Source organism: Bombus terrestris, chromosome 6, assembly GCF_910591885.1.
Source record: "Bombus terrestris chromosome 6, iyBomTerr1.2, whole genome shotgun sequence".
In the NCBI taxonomy this organism is placed as follows: Eukaryota; Metazoa; Arthropoda; class Insecta; order Hymenoptera; family Apidae; genus Bombus; species Bombus terrestris.
Window position 1 is genome coordinate 3,106,421 of NC_063274.1, and position 26,856 is coordinate 3,133,276.

At 37.7% G+C, this 26,856-nt stretch overlaps 1 protein-coding gene across 4 annotated transcripts in view; it reads right to left on the minus strand.

Annotated features, from left to right (window-relative positions):
- Window positions 1–26,856, minus strand: part of LOC100648204 (FH1/FH2 domain-containing protein 3) — a 241,593-nt gene that overhangs the window by 78,393 nt on the left and 136,344 nt on the right. For 3 of the 4 annotated variants that reach the window (XM_012309303.3, XM_012309302.3, XM_048406549.1), the window contains exon 3: window positions 6,566–6,624. In XM_012309303.3, the coding sequence (XP_012164693.2) occupies window positions 6,566–6,624 (59 nt within the window). Of the gene's footprint in view, window positions 1–6,565; window positions 6,625–22,610; window positions 22,872–26,856 lie in introns of those variants that run through there. The other variant, XM_012309301.3, reaches the window with a different exon arrangement.

Consider the following 26,856-nt stretch of genomic DNA (forward strand, 5'->3'; position numbering starts at 1 on the left):
AATATTCGTAGTAATAAACTTTTACGCTTTTAAATACGTCACCGATACTTTTCTTTCTCTTCTAACAGATACTATTTGAATATTAAGCCTATCTTTGCATTGTCGCAAATCTTTCAATTATAAGAATACAAGTATAATACAATAAATCTGAACAAGTTCCACAAGGTAGAATGCAAGTACACTATCCTATATTTTAAATACGAAGAAGAGCATAGTTGCACAGCTCGCGAATTAAAGGATTCAATTTGCTCGAAGGCACTGGAATTATTCAATCCCGTGTGTCACGAATCAGCAATTAAAGAAATCGAACAATTGCAGCAGACACGCCTCCGATGATTTACGTTGCTTTAATCATCCGTATTAAAGACAGCCGTTTCCCCCATCGAGGGTGGACAGGCCGTGGTGCCGTTGAAATATAGACGCGGCCAGGAAACGACGAAATATCGAGAATAAGCGAAAGGGCCGACAGGTTTCGCGAGAGACGAAGGTACACGAAGCACCGTTAAAATATGTAAAACGACACAGTCCATGTCGGCTTCCGCTCCTCCTTCCTCCGCCCTTTTCTTTTTTCGTCCTCCTCTTTTTTTCAACCGCTTATTCTGGACCTTCGATCATCTCTCCTCCACCAACTTCGTAGGGTTCAACGAACGGCTACGGCCCGCAGGTGAATTCTGCGGGACGACCAGACGCGAGCCCGAGGTTTTCGTGTCGTTCGATTTGCCAAACTTGAATCGCGCAGCGGTTAGTTAGCGTTTTCTGTTTCTGCGATCGACATGGTAGACTCATTTCCCAGCGTTGCTTAATTGGTTTAGCGAGACCGCGTGCAGGATCGAATTCGACGATAATTGAACGATTTTTTGTTCCCGGACCGTGGAAAACGATTGGGAACTCGGTTCCAGTTGTTCGATTGAGCAATTTCATTCTGAAGGATTCTTTGTCGTCGATACTCTGTGGTTTTTTGCTTGCGCAGATAATAATTGTATCAACCAACGATAGAGTTATTTGAGATAGCCAGTTATTTCAATCAGATACTCGAAAGTTTAGCGATTATTTATATATATCGTAAAAATAAATGCCAAAGGTATTCTATATTTTTCTTGTTAATTTATAGGGAAAGGATAATTGTTTTTTTCTGTATATTGAATCTGAACAAGCGAACATCCTTTTATTTGTTCGGATTATAATGCAAAACTGGACTCTCTTATACGATAACTAATAATATTCAAGGATCGATAAATTGTATCCAAATTATAAATTTCTATTGCACGATTATATTTGTTTTGCAGTAAATGGAACAATAGGGCAATTAGATGGTTTGTAATTTGTAAAATTAACGTGTAAAGCTTTATTTGTTTTATTAAATTGTTACTGCTACGACGAGAGTATTTATACACTCGTAAATTCATTTATTGTAACCTTATAATCTGCAATTTGTAAAATTTCACGAGTAATGTTACTTGAATCGTGCAGGAAGGCTATGATGATAAATTATTTTATTACATTTAATAAATAAGAAAAAAGACCAAACATTTAGATCTAAAGTCCCTAAACAACAGTAGAAAATTATTTAAATTAACCAGTATTTTATTACAATAAAGTTATTCCATTTGACAATTGTAATAAGAATATTCTAACTAGTAACGAGCGCTACGGGAAAGAAAGTCATCAAGTTTCCTTTAGATTCTTGCCAAGATTACTTCATTGTACATATCAAACTGTTCGTAACTCAACACGTTTCTTTTCATTACAGCGACAGATGCTTCGACTCAATTTGCAAAAACCCGTACGTCCATCTCGTCGCCGACATTCTAGACAACAACTTCATCACTTTTAATTACTCGTCACCTCCTTAGCTTCTCTCAGACGGACGCATGTAATTAGAGGTAGCCCGACGACCGATTTCAAACGTAATAACAAGCTGAACGAGCACCCGCTAAGAAACTCTATCACGTTTTAACGTCCGTTTAATTACCGTCTGTTTCAGAGGAAAGAATTTTTCTACTAAAAACGCAACGTTGCCGTTGAGTCAACTTCTCTACGAGTCAATGCGCGTAACGCTGTGACAAAGGACCGACAAACGATATATTAATGTGCTATTTTGATACTTTTATCGTAAACGAACTTTTACATTTTTCGATCATTTAGTTTAAGTTTGTTCAAAATAAAAATGATTCCAGTAACTAGAGTTTCAAACGTTTAAATCTGGTACTTATGCGTTCATTCTTGCTTACATCGACAGTAAATTTTATAAAAACAAATTTTGCGTGCATATGCTTTGAACGTTTCTTTAAAAATCTTTTTATCTTATCTTTATAAATAAGCCAAGATAGTAGAATTACGATTTTCAACACCAGATTACACGAAGATTGCAACTAGTAATTATTACTGGATTATTTTTCAAATTTGCATTTCCAAAATTCACTATTTACACAGAGGTCTATGTTTTAAATTTACAATTAATAAAAACCAAAGAACATTCTCCTATTATGCATGCTGTTAGAAATTTCGAAATATTTCATCAAAGATCTGTTTTAAACCTGCTGCGCTCTTTGAATTTTTCCGTCTCGTTCTTACTCTCGTTTCAACAAAGGCTTTTAATGGTTCCGAAGAATATATATATATATTCAGGAAAAGTTTTCCATTTTATTTTCAAACCTAAAAGATATTTCAACATAAAAGAACGCAATTGTCAATCGGAAATGAACCAACGAGCGCAGCAATCTCAACACGTTATCAATTGTATATTATCGAATAATAATCAGTTACTAATAGTATTTGAATGGTGTTCATAACGCGTAAAAAGGTTGCAACGATTCAAAATGACGATTTTGGTGTAAAGGAAAACGCGATACGTATGTATGAAGGTTCGTTTGAGTAATTCCTATTCGACAGACTTAAATTTCACGATGCACGCGCTTGATGCAACAACATACTCAAGATTGAATGCACTCGAATACGAGGACAATCACGATTACACTTAGTTAGATCGGTTACACTTGTACAAGCACACACATAGATCGGCACAATACGCTACAGCACGAAAGGCAACGTAGTCACGCTCTCGACTGAAATAACAACGCGTTGCGATAAAATTCGCGCCACAACTTTTTATCGACGATCAGGAGCTCGTACGGAATATATTGGGAAATAAATCTCTCTCTGTTCGTTAAAAAATAATGAGGAGAATCGGCTATTGTGCGCGTTGTGTTTCAAAAGAAACCAGAATTCACTTAACCGAATTTTACGAACTCCAAATTGCGAGATTACGACGCTCGTTTGGGAAACATCTCGCCTCCGTTCCTTTAATTACTCGTCTTTGTGTTGTAAAAACAGATTAATGAATATATGTATATACGGTAGATAGAAGGAATGTTCGTCCAGTTCGATTTTCGGTTTAAAGTGTTACGTAATTTATAAGAACATACAAATGAGACAAAGATAAATGATAATGATCACCGATAATGAAAATCGAATAAGAGGTAAGTTGAGAAAAAAAATACATTCTATATATGTAAAAGATTCTACGTGCAATATTTAAGAATAATATAAATATAATATATACGAAATGGAATATTTAAATTTCGATGAGGAAAGATGTATGACGAGGGAGAGAAAAAAAAAACATACAGCGACGATCTTATATAAATCAAGCTCGAATTATATAAAATACTAACAAAAAAAAAAAAAAAGAAATTTTGAAGATAAAATCATATATCGTACAAAAACTTCTACGTTTAACATCTAAAAGTAATCCAACGTCTCTACATTTGCGATTTAATATTTAAATCTCGCGGAGAGAAAATGTTTTAACATGGACAAAAAGTAACATAGAATCACGCTTCTGCTTCGCCACGCGCCGTCGTAACAACCGATCATTTATTACATTTTTTTCCTCCCGCCTCGTTGAATTTCAACTCGACCGACCGGCCGCCGTCTTTTCCCGGGGATTGACAAAATAAGATGTTTCGCCGGTGCTGGCTTGATCGCCTCGCGGCGATCAATCTTTTTTTCCCCTCTTTCTCTGTGCGCCAGAAAAAGGCTACGCGGCTACGTTTTCGTCGACAGCACGAAGAACCGGCGAAGACCCATTTTCACGGTGATTTTAGCGGGAAATCTCGTCGCGTGCCGCACGATTCAATTTTCCTCGGTAATATTATGATTTAACGGGGCCGACCAACCGCCTCGAGCGTCGAGAACGCCTTTCAGTCGTTCCACGACGACGCTGCCGACGACGAAGATGACGTAGACAACGATAGCGACAAATCCGAAATAATTACGAATGCGTTGCCACAAAAATATTATATCGCGTAGAATATGCGGAAACGATTCGAGAATCTTTGTAATCGCTTAATGGAATTAGTAATTTCGACGGGGTTAGCTTCGTGTAATCGCTTTTCCAATTACGTTTCGACGGGGTGTATTGTTAAGCACTCGGCCTTCCGACATACTTTTCCTGGTTGAATCGGGGAAAAGGATTCGTCGTTGGTACGTAATGCTTTGTAATGGTGAAAAGAACGTTAAATTGGATTCGCGAGTCATCCTGTGATTGGGGAAGGTACGGGTTCTCTGCTTTTTGTTATTTCTCCTCTACCTTTTTTTCGAACTGCTAGGAAATGAAAGAGGTTGGCTTTTGACAACGAGAAAATGTAGTTTCATTTCTATTTAGATTAAATCCAAATTCTGCTCGGCAATTACATATAGAAAATAAAAATTTTTATACTTATCATTACACAACAATGAGATCGTTGAGACCGTGACAATCAGTTTAATCTAGCAATCATTAAAAGATGAAATATTGCAATCGAAATACTCAATTTCTTATTGAAACTTACAATTTTTAGCGATATTTAATTTCGACATATTAGTTAACGATTAATATTATATATAGAAACGTAACACATTATCCAATATGTTTGCATAAGTAAATCCGTGCGGCATATTATATAAAAATAAATAGCTATGACGAATTATAAATTGCAGCGGGTAATATATCTAACTATATATCGTATCTGTCACTCTATTTTCCCATCGAATTATTCCATCAACGACAATGAACGGAGAATGTTAATATCAACTGTATGATCACGTATTCAAAATGAAAAGTGTTCATATAATCAACGATTGCCTTTACACAATTATTCTCCATTGCGAAGTCACATTCGTTGCATGAGTCGCGGGTTGAAAAAGAAACTGCATCGCGGTCAGCGGGCACAGTTTTTATTCGACATTGCGTGGTTAACCATCACCTGTCACGGTGATTAATGGCTTGTACTCCCTAGCGAAGCCCTAGGCCGATTTTTGTCGCCGCTACACTGTTCTGCACTTTATACACTGGTCATTACTCTGTGCGACGTTTTCATCAAAAAGAATTACATATCTCGGACAGTAACGTTACATTAGATCTTTCCTCGAGCCGGCTATAGGGTTTCGTGACTTGTTCTCTTTCGAAAATTGATTCAGGTCTCCTTGGTGAACGATAATCACACAATATGATACGATCCGTGTCATTGGTTGTTAACGAACGCGGATTTCAGACGTGTAATTTGATTATCCGCTATTTATGAATGACGAAAGGACAAAACGTTTCAGTTAATGATCCTTCAATTCCGATTCAATAAAATTCACTGCGATTTCTCGCACTATCGCTAAATCCACATACAATGTTTATCGTCTAGTAGATTGCAAATGCTCGAGTAAAAACGAACGAAAGCTTATTCGATGTTGTTTCATACGATATCCTTTACGCAATAATTAGTTGGATTTAACATGACAGGAAAATCGTTTGCAGGAACCCAGCGATAATCATACGGTTAAAATTATCGATTCATATAACGTTTCTATGTAATTATAAATGACCTATTGTAATGTATTAATATGATATATATTTATCTCTGTAATATACATGACTAACAAAAATATACCTATTTATTGTGAAGTAACATGAATTTTATGATCAAAAAATTGAAATCACGTACAAATTGAATAAAAGATGTATTGTTTTTAAATTTGTCAGCGAAATATTTCACCGTTCTTGTATGGTAAAATTTGACTGGAGTTATATTAAATGAACTTTTATTAAAATCGTAACTTAATACCTTTTAATAAAATGTCAAAAGTTGAAATAAATAAAGACTATATTTTATCGGGGATATTAATATTTTCAATAAAATTAAAAAGAATATTCAAACAAATAGTTAAAAAATCGGAAAATATACCATTTCCTAAACAGTTTCACTTTTATATTTCTAAAAGAATTTCTAATTATTTTTACAGCTAATAATCTCAATCTTTTGAACCTCGGTGTACCTATGTACATCTAACCTCTCACGTTTGATCATTATTATATGGACAATTCATGAATCGGTGTCAATGATTCGAGAAAACGATATTTCCTATGTGGCCAACGATTCTTTATCGATCATCGGACCGAAACGCAGTAAGTGGAGCAAGATTTGACCCAGCGATGCTGGTTAGAGGTCGGGGAATCGTCGTGAATCGGATGATCCATCCAAGTGGATCGTGGGAGCCTGTGGCTAGATTCGAATCGAGTCTCGGATGTACTCACCTATGATAGTATGCACCCTCACAGACAGCTGTGTCCTGAGGACGATCGAATTTTTTCGGCTGTAACAGAGAAAAATAGAGAACGACATTAATGATCGTGTAGTCGCAAATGCAAAACTGACGGAGGATTAACTATTCAAAATTTGTATATTATATATTTATAATTTAAATAGTATAAACAAACCCTGTTCTTTGAATTTGAATTATGAATAATTAAAAAACGTCGATTGTTATACAATTGATATCGTTCACAAAATTTCATAAATGCGTCGTTTACTTTTAGGAGAATTGTACTTTTTGAACTTAATGGATGAACCTAATCATAGCGACGTGATGTCAGAATCATAAAGTCAACAAAAATAGACTTGTTACGTTTCCCCCGTGTATTTTTCAACCAAGTACTTTTATGCGTCACCACATTAGCAAATTTTTCATATCGACCAACTGTGTCTCAATTTTCAACACGTTCTTGGTCATTTCCTGCTCCAATAGTACTAACCAATAACACGTCCGTCAAAAAATGGGTTAAGCATTCGAAGAACGTCACAGGTGCCCGTGGCTGAAAAATCATCGGGACATCGCGTAATTACCTCTTAGACGATGGGCCGATACTAATTATTCGTTGTGAATTAATCGAGCCTGCCGGTCGGTAATTACTTAATTGAGGCTGCGTGAGCGCTTGCACAACGCTTGCACCGGCGCGGCGTATAGAACGCGACTCGGCGCGACACGAATTGGGTTAGAGTGGCTCCGCTCGGAATCTGCCTCGTGCACCTTGGCTAGCCGCGGCGAACTTTAAGGCCCTGCGAACCTTCCCACGCCACGCGTCCCTGAGAAACTACGGCGACCGTGTGCACAAAGGATTTCAGACGAGGACGAGAAGACGAGAAAGAAGAACAAGGAAAAAAGAACGAGGGGTGCCAGGGAGGACGAAGAGGAGACCAGAAAAGAGAGAAGACGAAGACACCGGCGCGGCGGCATGAGCGAGCGTCAAACACATCCGGGGCAAAAAAGTCGGCTACGTACGCGCGCGTTAATAATGTTTCCGCTCGTTAAACGAGCGAGACGGAGCGCGATTACGCGTTTTGCTTTTCCCACAAGCTAAACACGTACGTAGAGGAGACCGAGACACGGGGCGACGTGGTCGTGTGCAAATGGCCCGTCGTTCGCGGAACACGCTGCACCGGCCGCGATTCTAGCGCGAGCGCGAGGGTCTCCGGAGATCGATCCCCGATTAAGCGCGATTGTGTACGCTGTCTTCATGAAAATTTCAAAGCCGTGATGAGAAATCGTTTTTCTAATGCCGAGCTGTGTACATCGCCGCAACTGTACATCTAGAAACGCTGCAGTGTTTAGGAAGGGGGTGAGATTCTTGCGAGACAAAAGTAAAGCTGTGTGCATTGCGCTTAGGAATTACATCTGGTTAACTTCTTGCATATGTATTTCGTTTGACGTTGCGTATGTAAAACTGGTCCAAATTCTAGTTTGTAATGTCAAAGATATTATTTACGGAAACATTGGGGAAGTAGTGGTTTTATTATTGTTAATTAATAAGAAAAGGAAAGTTTCCTACTTGAGATTTTGATTCTTTTTAATTTTCTTAATTTCTCTATCAAACAGAAGTTTGGAAGCATTAGATACGTACAGTATAAAATTGAAAAATTTTACAAGAAGACAGCATAGATTTTTTATCACCTTAGACAACTTGTTCGACGAGAATCTATCAAATTAAAAAAAGTTACTATTGATATTTATACTATAACATTAATTTTGGATTAATACGGATTAGTAGGAAATTTAGTACAAGTACAATTAAGAAAATAATTCCGTGGTTTTGTCTAGTAGTATTGTATGTACGCGAGTTTGCAGAAAGTAACATTTTATCGCTAGCTCAATTCCAAGTAAAGTTTGATCGTAGCAATAGCAAAATTCAGGAATAAAATAGACATAATATAATTTGATATATTTGTAGAATATAATAGGCGTATGTGAATCACAGATTACTCTCATCACAGATTGAGCATTGATACAGCTTCTACTAATTGCGAAATTGTATCAGGTACTCCCAGATTTCAGGTTCTCCAAGGATCCGATCCAAGTGGATCACGGAAGTTCTAATATTCGGAGGTCAGAAACATCCATGATCGTCGATAATCAAGAGTAACGAAGGCATTAGGGTTTGTTTCTCAAGCATCAACATTCTCAAGTACATCGTAATCTTAGCAATATTAATGCTTCGACGATCCTAGGATCTCGAGCACCCTTGGCATACCTTGGTACCCTGGAACCTTGAAGACTATGGCTCCTTTGCGTCGCTAGACTCTGGAAACCTTTCTCGACAACTTTCGAATTTGGAGAATTTGGGAACTTCATAGACTCTAATGCTTCCAGAAACCTAAATCCTTCGCGATTGAAAATGCTGGCTACTTATTAATCTTGCAACGTTTAAAGCTGCAATCAGCTTTCTTTCCACGACAGCAGAAATATTTCGATATTTCATAGAGGATTAATAATCTTGGAATCTGAACACATTCTGGATGGCTCACATAGGTACGGGTAGGACTTGCGTACATCCTAAATGCCTCTCGTAGCTTTGATACCTCCGGTGACTCCAAATACCTTCAGCACCTGTAGAATTTCCAATCTACAAATTCCAATATTAGCTCTCGGTCCTTGGAGACACTTGCATCTGTAGTACATTAAGACTTTGAAGCTATGTGTGATTTAGATCTGTTACGTATCAAAGTCTAGTCCTTAGAGCTAGCCATTGAAGGAAATAGATCTCTTTCATCGGGTATAAAAAATCTGATCAAAATTTCAGTACCCATATAAACAGGATTATGCAAATGATTAAATAAATGGAATAAATAGAATTAAAGAATAAGTTCTATATAGTATCATATATCGTGGACCATTCTATTCTTGTAACATATTCGTTTTCTCAAATTTGATAATGATCTTTGTAATCTGATTTCTCAGTCTAATTTAATTTAATTTAATTTTCAAATATAATTTAATATTTTATGATTATCACTGTAGGTTTCTAAAAATCCGCTGCACCATGTTGTTCTACTAATCAGAGATATCTCTATTTATGGGCACATATATTTAAATGAGAAAAATGCGAATAATTTTTCCCTCTTTTTGATTTCAAACGAGTGCAAGTATAGGTTTCCTAATTAAACGAATTTCCACGAATTAAAGTGCCTACTCTCTTTTTCAGGAAAGTGTGCACAACGTGAAAGAATAATTATTCGTTTCCTTTACTCATAACAGAACTATAGTATTCCATAAACGAGCATATCAAAGTTAATAATTAAGAATATCACAAGTTAATTAATAAGAAACAAATCACAATGATGCATGCATTACAAACTTCATAAATAAATCATTCCAATAGCGATTTACATATCTCACAGGTACATCTCCACCTAATTTCGAATCGTTGCTTTCAAGAGCATAGAATTTATGTAGAGTAATCTACCAGACTGATGTATATGGAATGTCGTTTTCTAAGCAGAAATTTAACCATAATATTTATATATACATGTATTCCACATCTCGTGCTTATATATTCTATACCTAGAAAAGTCTTTCCCGTATTGAAACTATCAGCATCTTTTACAAGACTATAGATTGTTGACACCTAAAAACGCCTACCCCATACAGAATCAACGAAACTATGGATAAAAATATAGATTATAAATATGTTCTTTGCATTTAGAAAAATCCATCCTAAATCACGAGCATCGATAATTCAAAAGATTCAATCTCCATTTCTCGATTTATTCCGGATCAAAGAGCATAGACTCGTTGAAGATTAAAGGCGCGTCGTTAATACACGAATTACAGAGTTCGGTGAGACGCGATTGAAAAATATCACAAAGTTTTAAGCAATCCCGGGGATCATATCCGCGCCCAGCAGCAAAACTTTTGATCCTGGCTTGGTTCTTGCCTCGCGGCCCCGGTTATCCCGTAAACAAACCATTTCCATGTGAATCGAGGGAAAAGAAGCCGTGGAACGACTCCTTGGATTCCCTTAAGAGAGTTGACTCACGGGGACAGGGGTTGCTCGAATAAATTAAAAACTTTCCGGCACGGGGCCAAGTTCAATGTCGGCAGTCGACTCGCTTCCGACGACATCCTCCTCGCCGTTTATGTTTCCACGTAAACAGACCGCGGTTTCGTTCTCTTTTTCGCGTTGCGTTCAATCTTCGCTCGCGTAATTGCCGCGTATTGTTCCGCGGTAATTGGCCGACAACAGACGTCAACGGACGAACAGGGCAAGCTCGTGTGCTCGTGGAAAGTAGAATCTCGATCTCGCGAGAATCGAGATGGAAGTTTCGAAAGTTATTCGAAAGATACGTAGGTGAAGGGTAGGGGAAGAATCGGATTGAATTTAACGTGGGCTTTGCGGAACGGCGAAGTATAAACGTACTAAGATTTTTCTCCAGCGAAAAAGACGAAAGGAAAATGGTCGTTGAGTCTAGTCGTCTCGAAACGAAATGGACGAAAGTGTTAAGAACAGATTTGCGAAATTCTGGTTTATAGATTAGATTACATATTTATAAAAGTTCTTTAATAGTTGGTTATTCTTTCACGTGTTACGTTGTTTTATCATTTTCGTTAGAAATATGGCACTTTTTATTTCGTATCGTTCCTACGATGATGAATAAAAATTAAATAAATGATCGTAGTCGTGGTATTTTACAAAATTTCTTTCCTCTTTCTGACGATGAAGGATTACAAGAAACGTTCTTTACATCGAGAAACAGATTCTTTATCTTTGAATAAAATGGTGTATTTTCGTATCGATACCAGGAAAAGGAATGCGCAAACACATACAGTGACCTTCGAACGATCTCAGACCGTTGAATACTTCTTTACAGAGGCAAGTGGTTCAAGCTTCGGAGACCTTATGTAAATAATGTACAGAGTAAAAGACGTCTTGGTTCTTGCTTGGTTAAACAAATTCGATTTTCATATGGTCATTCGTATGGTAGATTTTGGTAAAAAGTATGTGAAGAACATGGAATCGTCTTTAAAAATAACCGTACCAAAATTTAATTTTATACCAATTTAAACTTGCTTTTTATATTATTAGTTTTTAATATTCTGCGCTCTCTTACATAATAATTTACATTATTAATCGACAATATGATAAATTATAATATGACATAAAATCGATAAGCTGGAAGTTGTAGGATCATATAACCTTCTCTTTTACAATTATAATACACTTCCTTATCCTTAGATGCACCACCTTTAGCAAATATCATCTCAATTTTCAAACGATGTCATTAACCGTCTCGTTCTCCTTAAGACCCCATCAAATATCCCTCCCAAAGGAGCATATCACGGGAATTTCTCCAGCAGAACTTTGCCACGTCTGTTCACGTAAGACTTTGAAGTTTGATCATAATCGAATAGACCGGCCGCACGCGAGATCTAAATTTCATTTAAATTCAGAATGAAGGTTTTACCTGAAATTAATGGTAACCTGTCAAGCTTGGTAAGTAGATTGCATTTTCACCGGGGTTATTACTTGATCAATGATAGTTACAGATATAGGCAAGGAATCTTCCCTAACTTCCTTTACTTTCAAATCTGATACGATTCATTTCCTTGTAAAGTAAGAATGAAATTGCCCCAGTGAGCGTATCAAATACAGTTACACACATTAATATTCAGACGCGGCACTATCTCCGTAATTGTTGCTTTGGATCGTTTAAACCTCCTGATATTTACTTGACAACATGAACCATTTATCGTAGCTTAAAAATACGTAAAGAATTTCTGCCTACAGGCAACCTTTAGTTGTACGACAAATTTTTAACAAAACGAACGTCGTTCCATTCGTCTTATCAATTCGATGTGGTCTTCTTCTTTATAGCGCTGTATGTAAATTCAATTGACGTGTAGACACTGACCAAACAACTCCTTAGCGAAACACATCTACTCCACCTTGGCGTAAACCAGCCAATTTACAGGCAATCAGCTCGACATAAAATCCCAATTAATTGTTTCAGCTGCCCCGCAAACCGAACAAACGTAATCCACCATTTCTCGACACTCCACAAACGTAAACTACACGCGAACAATGGAACTGCTGGAGCCGCCGAAAATCGCCCGCAACTCAATTCACGGTTCATTCTCAAATTTCTCTAGAAGTAGCGACGACCGTTGTTGCGTGCTCGATCCGGCTGGCAACGATCTCCTGTCGACTCTCGAACGAACCTCGTTGAGTTGCGGTTGCCCCGGAAAAACAAGCCGATCGTATCGCTGCCTCGGCTCCTCGAGATCGACTCGAGATTCCATGTAAATGCGATCTCACCCTCTCGACGGTGCGGCGCAGCTCGCCAGCAGCGAGTGCACCCGCGAGAGAATGAAAAGTGGCCGTGGGGAAACGTTCCCTTGCAAATGGAATGCAAAATCCTGGACGGTGTGTGTCGATGCTCGTGGGAACTTTGCCGTCCGTAAGCACGACGACGAAAGTCCCCGACGAAAGGATTTCCAATCTCCTTTAATGGCGCATTAATCGCGGACTCTGCCGAGGGAACGCAACTGGACCAGAAGAGAGAAAAGAGAGGGGAAAAAAAGAAAAAGCTACGACGATGGAGGAATCGAGGGAAACGGGTTGGGAAAGAGAAAAGAAACGAACGAAGGAAGAGGTTGGTCGCGATAACCCCCGGATCGAAGCGGTTTTCAATTGACGACAGAGCGACCGATAGTCTGCGAAGTTTCCACCCAGTACCGATTATCGATACTCTTGCGTCGAGCGACGGCTTTGCCGCGCGCCAATTTCTCTCGAGCGTTATGAAGTGGCGTTAAATAGATACGGCAGAAGCGTCTTTTTACCGGGATGAGTCGCGGAATGCTTGGACGAGATGTTAACGGTTAAGAGAGATGAGGTGAGTACATGTTGCGAGAGCTACTTCAGGTGATATTAAGACGATGTCTCTTATGGGTTTATAGTGGCCTGGAGCTGAGATTTATTGGTTCACACGTAGAAATAAGAACGGTCCCGTACGTGGAATAATCATGTTACAACATGAAATATAAGCATTTTAAGTACATAACACGTGTATGTATGTATGTAAAAGGAACCGCTATAACGATGTTAATCCAATTAGATAAGAATCAAATAAATGAGTTCTTTTCTCCCATTTTTATAAACCGTAACGTGTTCTTATAATAATAAATGTAGAAATACTTTGCCTTAGATTCTAAGAATCTGTTATTTCCTGTCTATTTCCCACAAATACTTATGTATGTCTGTTTTATAAATAGCATGCACCTATACGTAAATATAATTTATTATAATCTAAAGGAAAGCGTTAGAACATATGTACATAATCCAAGGTATATCTGAGAGAAACTAAGAATACAGCTATAAGTTAGTGACTAGAAATGCTTCGTTTCAATTGTATTCTTTTTCAAAACCACTGTTGATATTTATATGTACCACTTTGCGTAATTGGCATCTAGTCTACTATCAATCCTATCCATAACAACTTTCTGTTACCATTTTTTAAGTCACGACCAATTCTGTGATTTGCTACTCTTTTTTTTCTTCATATTCTTTTCTTTAAATTCATCTTTAATTTATCAAACCACATCGAGTATTTTGTATAGATATATCTATATATTCGTAGTCTATACTGCATTCTTCGTAAGACGTTTAAGTGTCCTGTAACGAATAGGAAGGAAGGGAGATAGAAAATTAACTCATTCTTGTCAATAACGATCATATTCATCGGTATTTCTAGCTAGTAATAACAAAAGTAGCGTGAAGAAAGTTACTTAGAGACTAAGCACTACGTCTTAAGTTCTAGACTCTTGGAAATATAAATTAAATTCTTCATACTTCCCGAACACTTTTCCTCGCACAAACAACTGAATAAATATTATTAGTGAAACGTTAGAAATCACGAATTACAAATTAATACATTTTCGCGTCGCAATAACAAGTTCTATAATAAAAACCTTGTAATTCTTTTGTAATTTTAACAAATTAAAACAAATTAATTGTTTTTATAGAATTACAACAAGCTGCGAATTGCAAAATTATGCGCTATAACATACAATTCGCTATTTGTAACTTATTAATTTACTAATATTATTATGTAATTGGTGGATTACTACAAAAGAAAACTAAAAGTAATTCTAACTTTCACAAGCCAGATTGCTATTAAATAAACATTTCATATATCGAATACATTCTTTGTATAAATTTAAGTTTTAACAACAAACAATTATTGATCAACAAGTGTTTCAAATCAATACCATACATATGAAAACAAATTTCACAAAGACCACTAAATATTATAATCAATAAGTTCTACATAGTCCCGTAAGACCAAATCGTCGATACAACAATTAAACAGATCGATAAATTAACCATCCTGGACCCTATCTGTGCTTTATAAAATCGATCGAAACGGTTCAACGCCCTTGTTTCGAACTCGTAAGAAGAGAGAAGAAAGGCCGACCGGAAGCTCAAGCCACGAACAAGCCACCCAGCTATCAGGCACACGGCGTGTTCAACGAGTCGAGCATAATTTCGTTGGTGATTAAAAATGCCAAGCTGTCAAACCGCAGGCGAATACAAACTGCATGAAGCGCGCTGCGTCGTGCAGAATTACCTCGAGCAGCCAGAACTTTCGAGGATCAGGGGCTAATTGGCCTACCGGAAACTATAATGTAACTACTCGAAACTTATCGAAGGGAGAGAAATTTCCAGCAGAACGGCCTCGATATTCTAACATTTATTCCTGAAAGTTTCGAGTAACCTCTTGCTATAGTTTCAAAACGATCGGTTTGCAAAAATCTTTAGGATACCGTTGTACGATGAAAATTTCCAAATCAAGGCTGTTTCAATTAATGTCGTAAAATTCTGTAAGTAAATTGGTAGGAAATAATAGATATTACACGATTTCTTATAATAAAATACGCTATTATTATTTGTCTCTATGCTATCATACAATACAATTTCGTTCCAGGCCATACAAGCCAATGGAATGACAACTTTTCCTGTTTAATGCCACATTTAACGAATCTGTGGAACAATCGTCATGAAAATTTCGTCGTAAATCGGCTTAAACTCGCTTCGTGCTCGCCGAGTTCCTTCATTCGCTATCTAAATTTCAGTCGAAGTTCAAGTATCTTCGAATTAAGTCTGAATCCGAGTATTTAGGTTAAACCCGAGTTAAGTGCAAGTTGGGCTAAATTTAAGCGAAACCTGAGTCACGTTCGAGGCATGTCGTAGCTCTGTTCTTGAATCAACTCGAATTTGCGGAGACCGCGAAAATCATACGTTACACCTATCGCGCGGATAATTTAAGGAACGCTGATTCAAGTACGAATTTCACTCAAAACTCAAATTAAAATTTGACTCATTGTCAGTGAGGAAAACGGTTAAAATACAAAGAATTCTTGCGTGTGTTATTCAACAAACTTTCGACAAAATTCGACGAAGACTCTTGAACCTCGGCCAATTCGTAACCCTTTGTCACGGCGCGAACCTGCCAATTGGCCATTGCCATCCCGCTAGCCGTGTTAAACGCACGGAAATGCTATACTATTGCGTGAATTAGAATCATCGAGAAAAACAACTCAGTAGACGTTACAGAAACTCGTTATGTTCTGGCAATTTTTGATATTACGTGAGCAAAGATGTTGGCTCCGTTAGATGTTAATTAGGATCACGATACGTCAAGCGACGTTTACGACAGTTGGAGAGATTTATTTGGAAAATAACATATAGTTTTGTATTACGTTCTATTATTGTATACGTTATAATTCTTAGGTGAATGATATCGAAGACGATAAATGGATTGTTTTCATGCAACCGATTCTTAAAAAATATCATCTTCTAGAGCTATTTGGATTGGATGAAATAATCTGAAAATTCATTCTTCAACATTAAACGTTTCTTCGATATTAAAACGTAAAATAAAGGAAAATAAAATATGTAAATTTCTTCAGCGTTGAAGTTAAAGATTGAGAGAGATAAATGATATAAAGTCCTTCAATATTAAAAATGGAAAGATATTCAATTTTTCAGGGACGCAGTTTTTTAATCTAGAAAATTATTCAAGATATCTTTTAAGAGTAGATACATCAGGTATGCTGAAATCTTAACAACCTCACCTTTAGATTTCCAAGATAAGTTTTGACATTTTTACTTCAGAATCTTCAACTACTCTGAGTAAGCCTAGGACGCAGACCAGAAAACCAAGATAGAGTAAACTAACGCTTCATAAATTCAAAGATAAGCCATGAATTCGAATTATTTATCTCGTATCACTTGCATGATCTCCACTTCGATTACGAAACGATCACTATTCGAGTAGCTTCTCTCATTTCACTCGCTAACACGAAACTTTACGCGTCAAATTATGCAAGACAACAAAGCACTGAAATAAAGCGTTTGACAAGATCTGCCAAGAGTTAGTACTTGAAAACAAGATTCCACATTCCATTCTTTGCTCACGAGTATCGGCCTTCGTAGTGTCAGCGACTTCGTTCGACGATACGATATTAGTTCGGAAGCCCTAGATTTGTACGCAGATGCCAATAATCAGTCAGAGGACAAATTTCCTCCCATTTTCCACGAGCATTTACCATCGTGCTACTATAATGGCAGAAAATATTCTCTTTTCTTTTTATAAAACTCCCATGGCAATGAATTCCGTCTATTTTTAGCTATTTTCACCTCTAAACAACTGTCTTACTTACGGACAACTTAGAAATATTCAGTACGCGAAATATCAAAAACTACCTCAATAGATTCTAGAAACAATTTTACTTGGCACAACCTGGTGCAGAACGAACCGGTCGGTTTCGAACAAGGCCATAGTCACTGATTTACACACCGTCGAACGACGAATTAATTATCGTTAGGACGAACCAGTCGGTTCAAATCCCTCGAATATCCGGAATTCACCGGCACGAACAGAGGACACGGTCGATTAACGCGCGGGAATAAATAATCGCCGGTGATGAACGAACGATTACGCAAGAATCCTAGGCCGGGCAACGCGCGTGTAAGGTCACCTCTGTCTTTCCCCTTTTCAGCCCATAAATCACTTAGGAATTAATCCCTCTAATTGGTACGGCGGTATTTAAATCGACGACGCTCGGTCGCTACCGTGGACGAGGAGAATGCGGACGTGCGTGGAAAACGCGCGCACACGCGTCTGCCCCCGAGCACCGAGGACATGTTTTTACGCGGTTGATTTAATTCCCTCGTTTATAATTAGTCGACGTTTCCCGGTCGACACCACCAGCTGGATTCTGGGATCGTCAACGGCGATAATTCCAGCTTTCAGCGTATCATCCGCAGATGGAAATATTTATTGCGAAAGATAAAGTTAAGGTAAGGATGATCGTGCGATGTAGGAAGATGTTTGTGGCTTTGGTTTGTGGCTCTTGTCGAAGGAAGGAAAGAATGATTTCGGAGAAAATGATTTACGAGCTTCTCCGAGACATTCGTACAGAATTTGTATGGTTTTTTGTTAATTAGCGAGGAAGATTAATCGTTCGTAGGTAAACTAGGTCATTCAGAAGATGAACAATTTACTCCGTTACCTACCTACATCGTTTAAGTTCTGAAACTCCTAAATCTCAAACACAGAGTATTTGACGAATTTGTCATCGAATTCTCGCTATTTCACAAGCAGTAAAAAAATGTTTCTAGTTTCTGATGAATTTTACAGAGAATCTTTGAAAAATATGATGGAACTTTTAAAATTTAATTGCCACGTGCACACGACCAGAGCCGAGTACCACGAGTATCGATTCGAACGCCGGCTCAATGACAATTCACGTCAATTTAAGTCGTTGGTGACGAACGAAACGCGACGGTGATACGTGAAAAGATTTCCAGCTCGTTCAAAAGCAACAATCACGGCGGATTGGAATCGAATAATGGACGATCGAAGTAGAAACGGGCGGCGCTGGGGTTTTCTTTTGCACTCGATCGCCCCGTGATCGCGTTGAAAAGAATCGAACGCTAGAAAATGGCGATTCCCGTGGATTTATGCTTGCACAGACGCTATTCCCTGTCGTCTCGCCACGTATTATTAACTTTCGAGGATTCGCTTCATGATAATTAAATTTACTCTTCCGAGCCAACTTTTTATTATCATTTTCTCATTAGTAGAAAGCTGACCTGGATCTTTTCGCACAATCACTTACTAACTAATAATATTGTATTAATGAATCGACTAGTTAGAAATTACAAGTTAAGTATAGACTTTTCTTTCGTAAATTTCACAATTTTACCTTCCAAACAGTTTCAACTTGAAAAATCTCGCATTACTCTTCGACAGCGCAAAACTTCCTTTTATCCAGCAACGATCTTTCGGCAATCAAATCTTAGAATGGCAAAAAGTATGTATGCACTTCCGCATCGATACGAAACAGACATTAATATTCATTACCTGTCGCAAAACTCATCATCGCGATTGAGTTTTCAAGCACAGCGTAATTGTTGTCACTGTTACCTCGGACAAACCCGATGGTACCCGGTAGTCCTTTCTGCATTCGATTCATCGTTCGATCATCGGGATTCAACGGATAGCGCGGCTACCTGATCGATGATCGATCGACGCGTGCTCGTGATGGCACGCTTCCGTTCTGTTTTCGACGACGTTGCAGAAAACCTGACATTCGTACGACTTCGGCGAATCTCATGAAAAACGAGGAACGAATAATACTGTTCGTCGAGTTTTCGAAGAGTCGAGTCACGGTTCGTGATCGACGATACACACGCGAGTGAAAGTCAAGGAACGAACAATCGTGGCCGGGTGTCATCGAATCGTGAACCGTTTCGTGATTACGAGTATCGTCAAGTTTCGGCTCGGAGGGTTGACACAATGGGAACTTTCCTTTCGAAACGATCTTGCTGCTTTCTTAGCTTGTTTATGGTGCGATATGAGGTCCTTTTTCGAATATAAGTTGCTTCTATGTATAGGTGTGTATAGGGTTTGGCAAGAGGTGAAAGCTTGGGAACAATGTTCAGAAAAATATATTCGAGAAAATATTTCAAGATTGTCGAATAGGTACTTTATTGTTTAGTATCTACAAAATCATCAAGGTATATTTTGAAGAATGTTTTCGCATCGTCAAATTATTGGGCAAATGTAAATCTAAAATTTTTATACAATGATGTACTTGTAAAAAGAGATAATGTACTTTTAAAAACTAAATACGTACGTAGTTATTCGTCGATCGAGAAAATATTTTTTATATTCTGGTTCATATCCTATATTATATGGCGTAATTAAATACCTTTAATTCCTAAAAGATATTTTATCTAAAATATCGCAATGTATCTTTGATACATTGACAAAATGATATGAAAGTTTTTTTATTTACATCCCTCGATACCGTTGCATGTAGCATACGCAACTTTGTCGCGTTATTTCTATATTTCATCCTTAATGAACCAAGATTCTTTACGTAAAATTTACTAAATATCTTGACAACAATTCCAATAAAAGGAAATAAAAAGATATTCAAAGATTTTATCTGAAGCGATCGACTTTCCCCGACTAGTCCGATAAAAAGAGCGTGACACAAGAGAGAGAAAAAGAGAAAGAGAGTACTCTCTAAATCAAAACTGTCAGTCGGTTGCTCGTATTATATCCATCATATCGAACGCAGGAAAATGATCGATCCGTCCCATTCAGGAACGTTTCGATCGATCGACTGAAAGTCACGGAAACCGGGCCAGGGAGCAAATTCCAAATCGGTTGGAACTAGTTGCGCCGCTTCTTGGCAAGAAAAATGTAGCCTCGATTCCTCTAAATAAACTTTTCACGGACGAAAGAAGGAAAGTACAATTCCAAGAAATAATTTCACTGGCGATAATTTTTCGACCTTAAAGCTCCCTTGCCCAATGATTTATCAACTGGTAATATTATTGAATCGATAAGCGACAAATAGTAAGTTACAGATTTTTGTTTTGCAACTTTGGAATTCCATACTGCAAGGAATGATCAAGTAACTGTCAACTTATATCATCTTTCGTCTTTTATAATTTTGTAATTTTACGTCAAGTAGGATAATTGGACGCCGTGAAATTTGCAAAAGTTTTATTATTCGACTTCTTTCGATTATATAAGAAAATCTACTGGTATTAACAATTTCTAACTTGACAAATTTCGCTAATGGTAAACTACGCCTCATAACTGTAACATCACTGAAAAATCTTCAACTTCTATACCTTCTGAAATTACTTCTATTATTGTTGTACTATACAAAAAAGATATATAAATTATGCTCAGAAAATTATGCAAAGAATAAAATTGGCATTTATTGGTGATTATTCTATGATCATAGAACCAGCGATCATAGAACCAGCAGAATATTTTATTATACAAAAAATGAGTTCCATACAGAATAAAATAATATTATAACGATAACTTTCATAGATTGAACTATTCTATTTCCCAGACTTCTTTCTTCTCGCGTTCTATCCTATATCTCTGTATAAGAATTACAAAATTGGAGTGATCGTGTAGTTGCGATCCGGTATATTAATTGAATTGTACAAGAGAAGCCCTGGCCAACGAAATGGGATTAAAATGATCGAAGAGCGTTGATCTCGATACTCGCGAAGAATTCGTTGAAGCACCTCGATCGATCTCATCCGAGATGCCCCTCCGACGTGACCATTCGCCCGTTCGTTCCAATTATTCAAATGCACCCTTGCACCTGTTGCATGGCAGATGAGGCTGCGCCGCGTTTCGCGCCGCCGAGCCGTTTCGCCCCCGCGCGCTTTCCGAATAATTGCCGTGGATGCGGCCGGAAATATTTCACGCACGGACTCCGTGGGAATTCCGTTCGACGATCTTTAGCGTATCGATTAGCCGGAGGCATATTTTTGTTATGGAATTTTGGAGTAGTCCGATGGAGCGGTAGATCTTCGCGATGGTTTATGATATAGAGATGTTTTTGTTATGGAAGTGGAAGTTGGAACAGTATGGATTAATAGTAGATTTAAGTCAATATACAGAGTGGCCCAGCTAGATGGAATCGCCTAAATATTTGCCCTATTTATCGTTGGTCTTGGAATCTCGTAAGAATATTAGCTCGAGAAAAATGTCTTTCTAACATTACTCGTGTCCCTTCAAATAGCGTGACTATGTCCTGAGAAATTTTGCCATACAATAATAAATAAGACGTATAATTCGGTGATTCGATTTAGCTGAGCCGATCCGCGCACTGTGTTGATTTTAAACGTTAAATCGCTTTAGTCGAATTAGTCGCTCAGGATACGTAAATTTATTTATCTCGTTGCTCTGGATATGAAGTTATTAGACTGATCAATAGTTGAATATTCTAAGAAATGTTTTATACATATATACGTAGGTATCAGTAGTTGAACTACTAGAATATTCGCTGTTGCCAACACGAGTAATTCGGAATGAAGCGCATGCTTCGAAACGTAAGAACAAAATTACAGAACGTAGGTGTCGAACAATTTATATATGTAGCGTTATAAAACCAATAAAAAGCAAAAAAATTCTCCTTAATATTTTAGAATATCCATTAACGCAAGTAGATAATTCTATGCCGCAAAGTGTATCATGAATTAATTCTCATTACATAATCCTAGCTAAGTAATTCCGCATCAAAAATTCAACAGTACCTTACAACTTCATTCTTACAGAGAACCTAGCATTTTCCGGAACCACTTAACTCGATCTTCTCATTAAGAAAAGAAACAATAACCCAGTTTAAGTTTTGCAATTACCTGAACGTTAATTTTACAAAAAAAGTGTAAATCCTATCTTTTTTTTTCACGATACGATATGAACGCAAATGTTAGATCAAGGCATATCCGACAAAGACTAAACCGTCGACAAAGTAACACAGTAACTACTTATTAATTCATTCTGGAAGCACAAGTCTCTCGTGAACTCGAGACATCGGGCAAACTTTCCAATCAAGCAGAAACATCCTATCGCCTAACCCGGCGATATATCCATCAAACTGATCAAACAATGTCAGCACAACGATCCAGAATAATTTACCAGTAAGGTGGCATCCCGTGGTTGCAGTTTCATGTCCTCGAAGTAACCCAAACGCAGCGGTGCACTCAGCTGGATCACTGTTACTCAATCACGGCGTACACTGTGCACAGATTTCCAAAGCATCACCGTTCGAAGGACAGATAAGAATAAGGACGAGCGAAGAGAAAACACAAGAGCACGATCACGTCCTCGCTGAAGGAGAGAGAACACTCGCGACGTCCTCGAGGTCTAGGCAACGACTGGCTGCTACCAAGATGGTCTGTTGCCGGCCTGGTCCCCGCGTTCGCCACAATAGAAACTGGTGGGAGATCAAAACGCTGACTGGCCGCTAATGCACGCGTATATACACTACACGCGTTGCTCGCGCGCTACACGACGTCTGTTCGTCGGTGCACGCGTGCATTCCCGAGGAGAAGGAACAAGAGAATGCAACCATGGTTTGATGCACGTGTGGGTCGTTCGCGGAAAATCTAGCTGGAGGAGGCTTGGTCGGTGAACGAATGCCAGTTTGCCAAAAGTGTAAGTGGACACGCGATTGCGTAACAGGATAACGGTGTGCTACGATGAATGAATAAGTCGAGGCGTAACGAAGCACTAATGAATCGATTCACGGAACGCCGCTACCAGTTGAGTCGTGTGTGGGTATATCGTGGCGATGGAGTAAGGGCGCTCGAGGTGCACTTTGTGTGCTTCAGAGATGAGAGTTTGCGCTCGATGGGCGGCATTCGGGAAATTGAGAAGCTTGTAATTAGACTACGATTGTTTATGTATTTTTAGGAAACTTAAAGATGCTAAAGCTCGCAGGACGTATACGTAATACGCAACAGTGTACGAAATATTTATAGAAGTATTTATAGTACAGAATCTTAAGATCTTAATTTAAAACGTCGAATTTTTGGAACTAACAACACGTGAAATTGAAGCTTCCGAAATTTCTGTCATCCGGTTCTCGAAATTATCGAGGTTTTATAAACTTTTATAAATTCGGAGATCGATCGATGAATTTCTTCCAAATGTCTTATTCTAGCATTTAAATAAGTTGAATCACGATCAGAGTCTTTGCTTCAAGAACATTATTCTTCCCAATCCTTCTTAATCGATGTTTAAATCTAAGCAACGTTTCACGCTCACGTTTACTATTCACTTCTCACCTTCGTATCTACATATATAGCTTTCTCCATGAATGCATCGCATCTATAGCATCTGTATCATGCGCACAGAGAATATGGGGACATAATATAAACGTGCGTATTCGCGCGAACGCGACGCCGGTGTGGCAGCGTTTAATTTACTTAACACGGATATGCAACGCAGTCTGTGGTATCGTCCACGCTCCAGTAATTACGCATGCAATTTCACTGCAAGGCCCTTAGGGCACGTCGAGGTCGAGCGATCTCTCGGCGCCAACTCCCCAACAATTTCGCTTTTCGAATCGAGACCAGGCCGGCATTGATCGAGCATAAAACATCGTCCATGCTTCTCGACCGTATGCAGGCCTGACTGAAGCAGGAATATAAATGTAGGAACAAGCGACGACCGGTTGCAATTTATGGTCGTCAAAAATTGATTCGATCGCCGACCCAGTTTTCTAAAATTCTGACTATGAAGTCTGTAATGAAAGATTGTTTTCCGTAAAATCGATCGTCTGTTTAATAAAGATGATCTTCCTGGTTCTAAATTTTTATCAAGTTTAAGTGTTATAAATAACGTGCGAATAATTGTGATTCTTGTGCTTTATAAAGTTAATAAGCCATTTCTAAAAGATATGCAAATTTCTTATTTTTATTCGATGGCTTTTATTATCAATATATTCAGAAATCGTTTGCTTATGATATCTATTAGATTTATTCGTCTACGACACGATGAATGAAATTCAGCAATCGTTAACTTGCTGAATACCGATATCTGTTACGATTATTATCAGTTTGTAATATAATTCTATGATTTGCAATTGTATCAGTTTCAACAAGTATTTTTCACGAACATAGGTTTTAAAATAAGATTGCACTTCAGTCAAGAATGATTTGTTTAAGAATTTTATGGTTCGTTAAAGAAGGATGTATCTGGTGTCCTATTTGGTAAGAAAGGGTGAACGTATGTGTGTAAATGTATTCGAACCACTGATTTTCTCGAGCTATTTTCTGTTGCGTAAGTCGCAGTAATCTATGCTACACGCACCAATTTAATCTTGCGTGGCTGATGACAGATATACGCACCACAAGAACATATATTATTTAATAGCGATACTTTGGTTGGAATGGTGCAATTAATTTCTAACAGAGTATTTTTATCTTTTGAAGAAACAGGATTAGTGAAAGATATGTTGCTATTATTCTACCGTTAAAAATTAATGAAAAAATAAATTGTGTGTCTTGGAAATGAACTTTTTGAAATGTTTTCGTAAAACGTAAAAAAAGTTTTACGTAATTTCCGCTGTCGACGATGAATATCAATTTAAAAAAAAAGAAATATCATATTCATTATATTAATGATGCTTATTAGATTTTTTGCGAGGATTATTTTAAGGCTGATATTAGAAAATCCCAAGAGTACGCTGCTTTTACGCTTAATGTCTCTTCGACGTGGTTAATAAGGAATAAAACTGTTGGAATCGAGTTTGAAAACGATAAAGATATTGCGACGTAAAACGGAAAACTCGGGAACTTTGGTAAAAATTGGTTTGTTACAACGCGTTTCCTTCTTGCAAACAGACGAAGCAAACAATTCCCCGTAAGATTAATAAACTAAGAAACTTCTTGTAAGTTGTTAGCTCAGTCTCATTTCGTGGCAGATCGTTTAAGAGATGAGTGTTTTCTCGAAAAATTGTTCTGTAATTGAAAGATTGAGGAGTCGGGTAATGTAAGTCCGAAGACCAAACTTTTTAAACTTCCAAGATATTGAATATCACGAATTCTCTGAAGGGAATTTCCAGTCACTCTGCAGACATAAATGTCAAAGAAATATTTAATGAAAAGCAAGCAGCAATTCTCTTTATTCTGATAATAAAAATAATTAAAAGAAACAAAAAGAAAGATACCAAAACAAACTGTTGAATATCTTCTTCAGGGTCGAAATTCCATAATAGTGTACGAATATTATATAAAAGTATAAATTAAAACAATGTCGTGATATTTCTAAAGAAAATTCAAGTCATCTTGCAAACACAATGTTAAATAAATACACAAAGAAAGATAGTAAGAATCTTTCACGCTTTAATAATAATTCGAAAATAAAAAAAAAAAGAAGATACAAAGGAATGTCTATAAAACTAAAATCCATTTCCAGTTACAAACTAATAAACTCGAACATATTTCCGCAACTATAAATTAAGCAGTTTAATTGAAGACGTTTAAACGAAGCGTCTGTTGCAAAGAAAACATAGAATACTCTACACACTGTAAAGGAACGAAATCGTATAGCGATATTATAGCTCTGTATGAATATTAGATCCTAAATGCCGTTCTACAAATCGAGAAAATCAAAGGAAACTCATTAGCATCCGTGTCTTAACAGGATTATTCTTAACACTGTTACAAATGCCTTTGAAGAAAGGTTTAGCGCAGCAAGGCGCTAACGTATCCTCTACCATTAAGAGAATGCCGTTTATTTTTAAATCTTTGTTTAAGAAAGAGGAATTCTATAGGTATAACGATACGAATTATCAGTAACGTGCCTAATCTTACAAACTGGCAACGGGTAGTCAATAATTACCATGAAAGTGCATCATTACGTACGACGATCGATCGTGACAAACAACGATACCGTGTAATATGCAACATTTACTGTTACTGCTTCCTCAATTTACGGCTGCCTGATAATTACATCCGTATTATTCATACCTACGCACCTCGTCGCAGCTAAACCTTAGAAAATGAAACCATTATCGCTTTCGTGCCATCGCTTTGAATGTTACTTCATTGTAAGCTGTGATCCAGCTACGTATTAGTTATTTTGAAGAATATGGGGCTGCAATGCCATTCCATATAATTGTGGTACTCGTATGACACAGTCGGACGATTATTACCGCGTTATCGTATAATGCGATTGCGAAATTGCTTTAGAAAAGACGTCTGTGTGACGGTAGATGTTAGAGGTGCAAAACCAGTATTTTGTCGTTGTTCTGCCGTGTTCGCCTTCTATGTTTTGTTGCAAGCTTGGCTCATTTGTAACACGTAAATGTGTGCATTTAGGAAGTAGTTCGAAAATCAAAGTTATACATTTACCTCTGTACAACCAGCAAGACTTT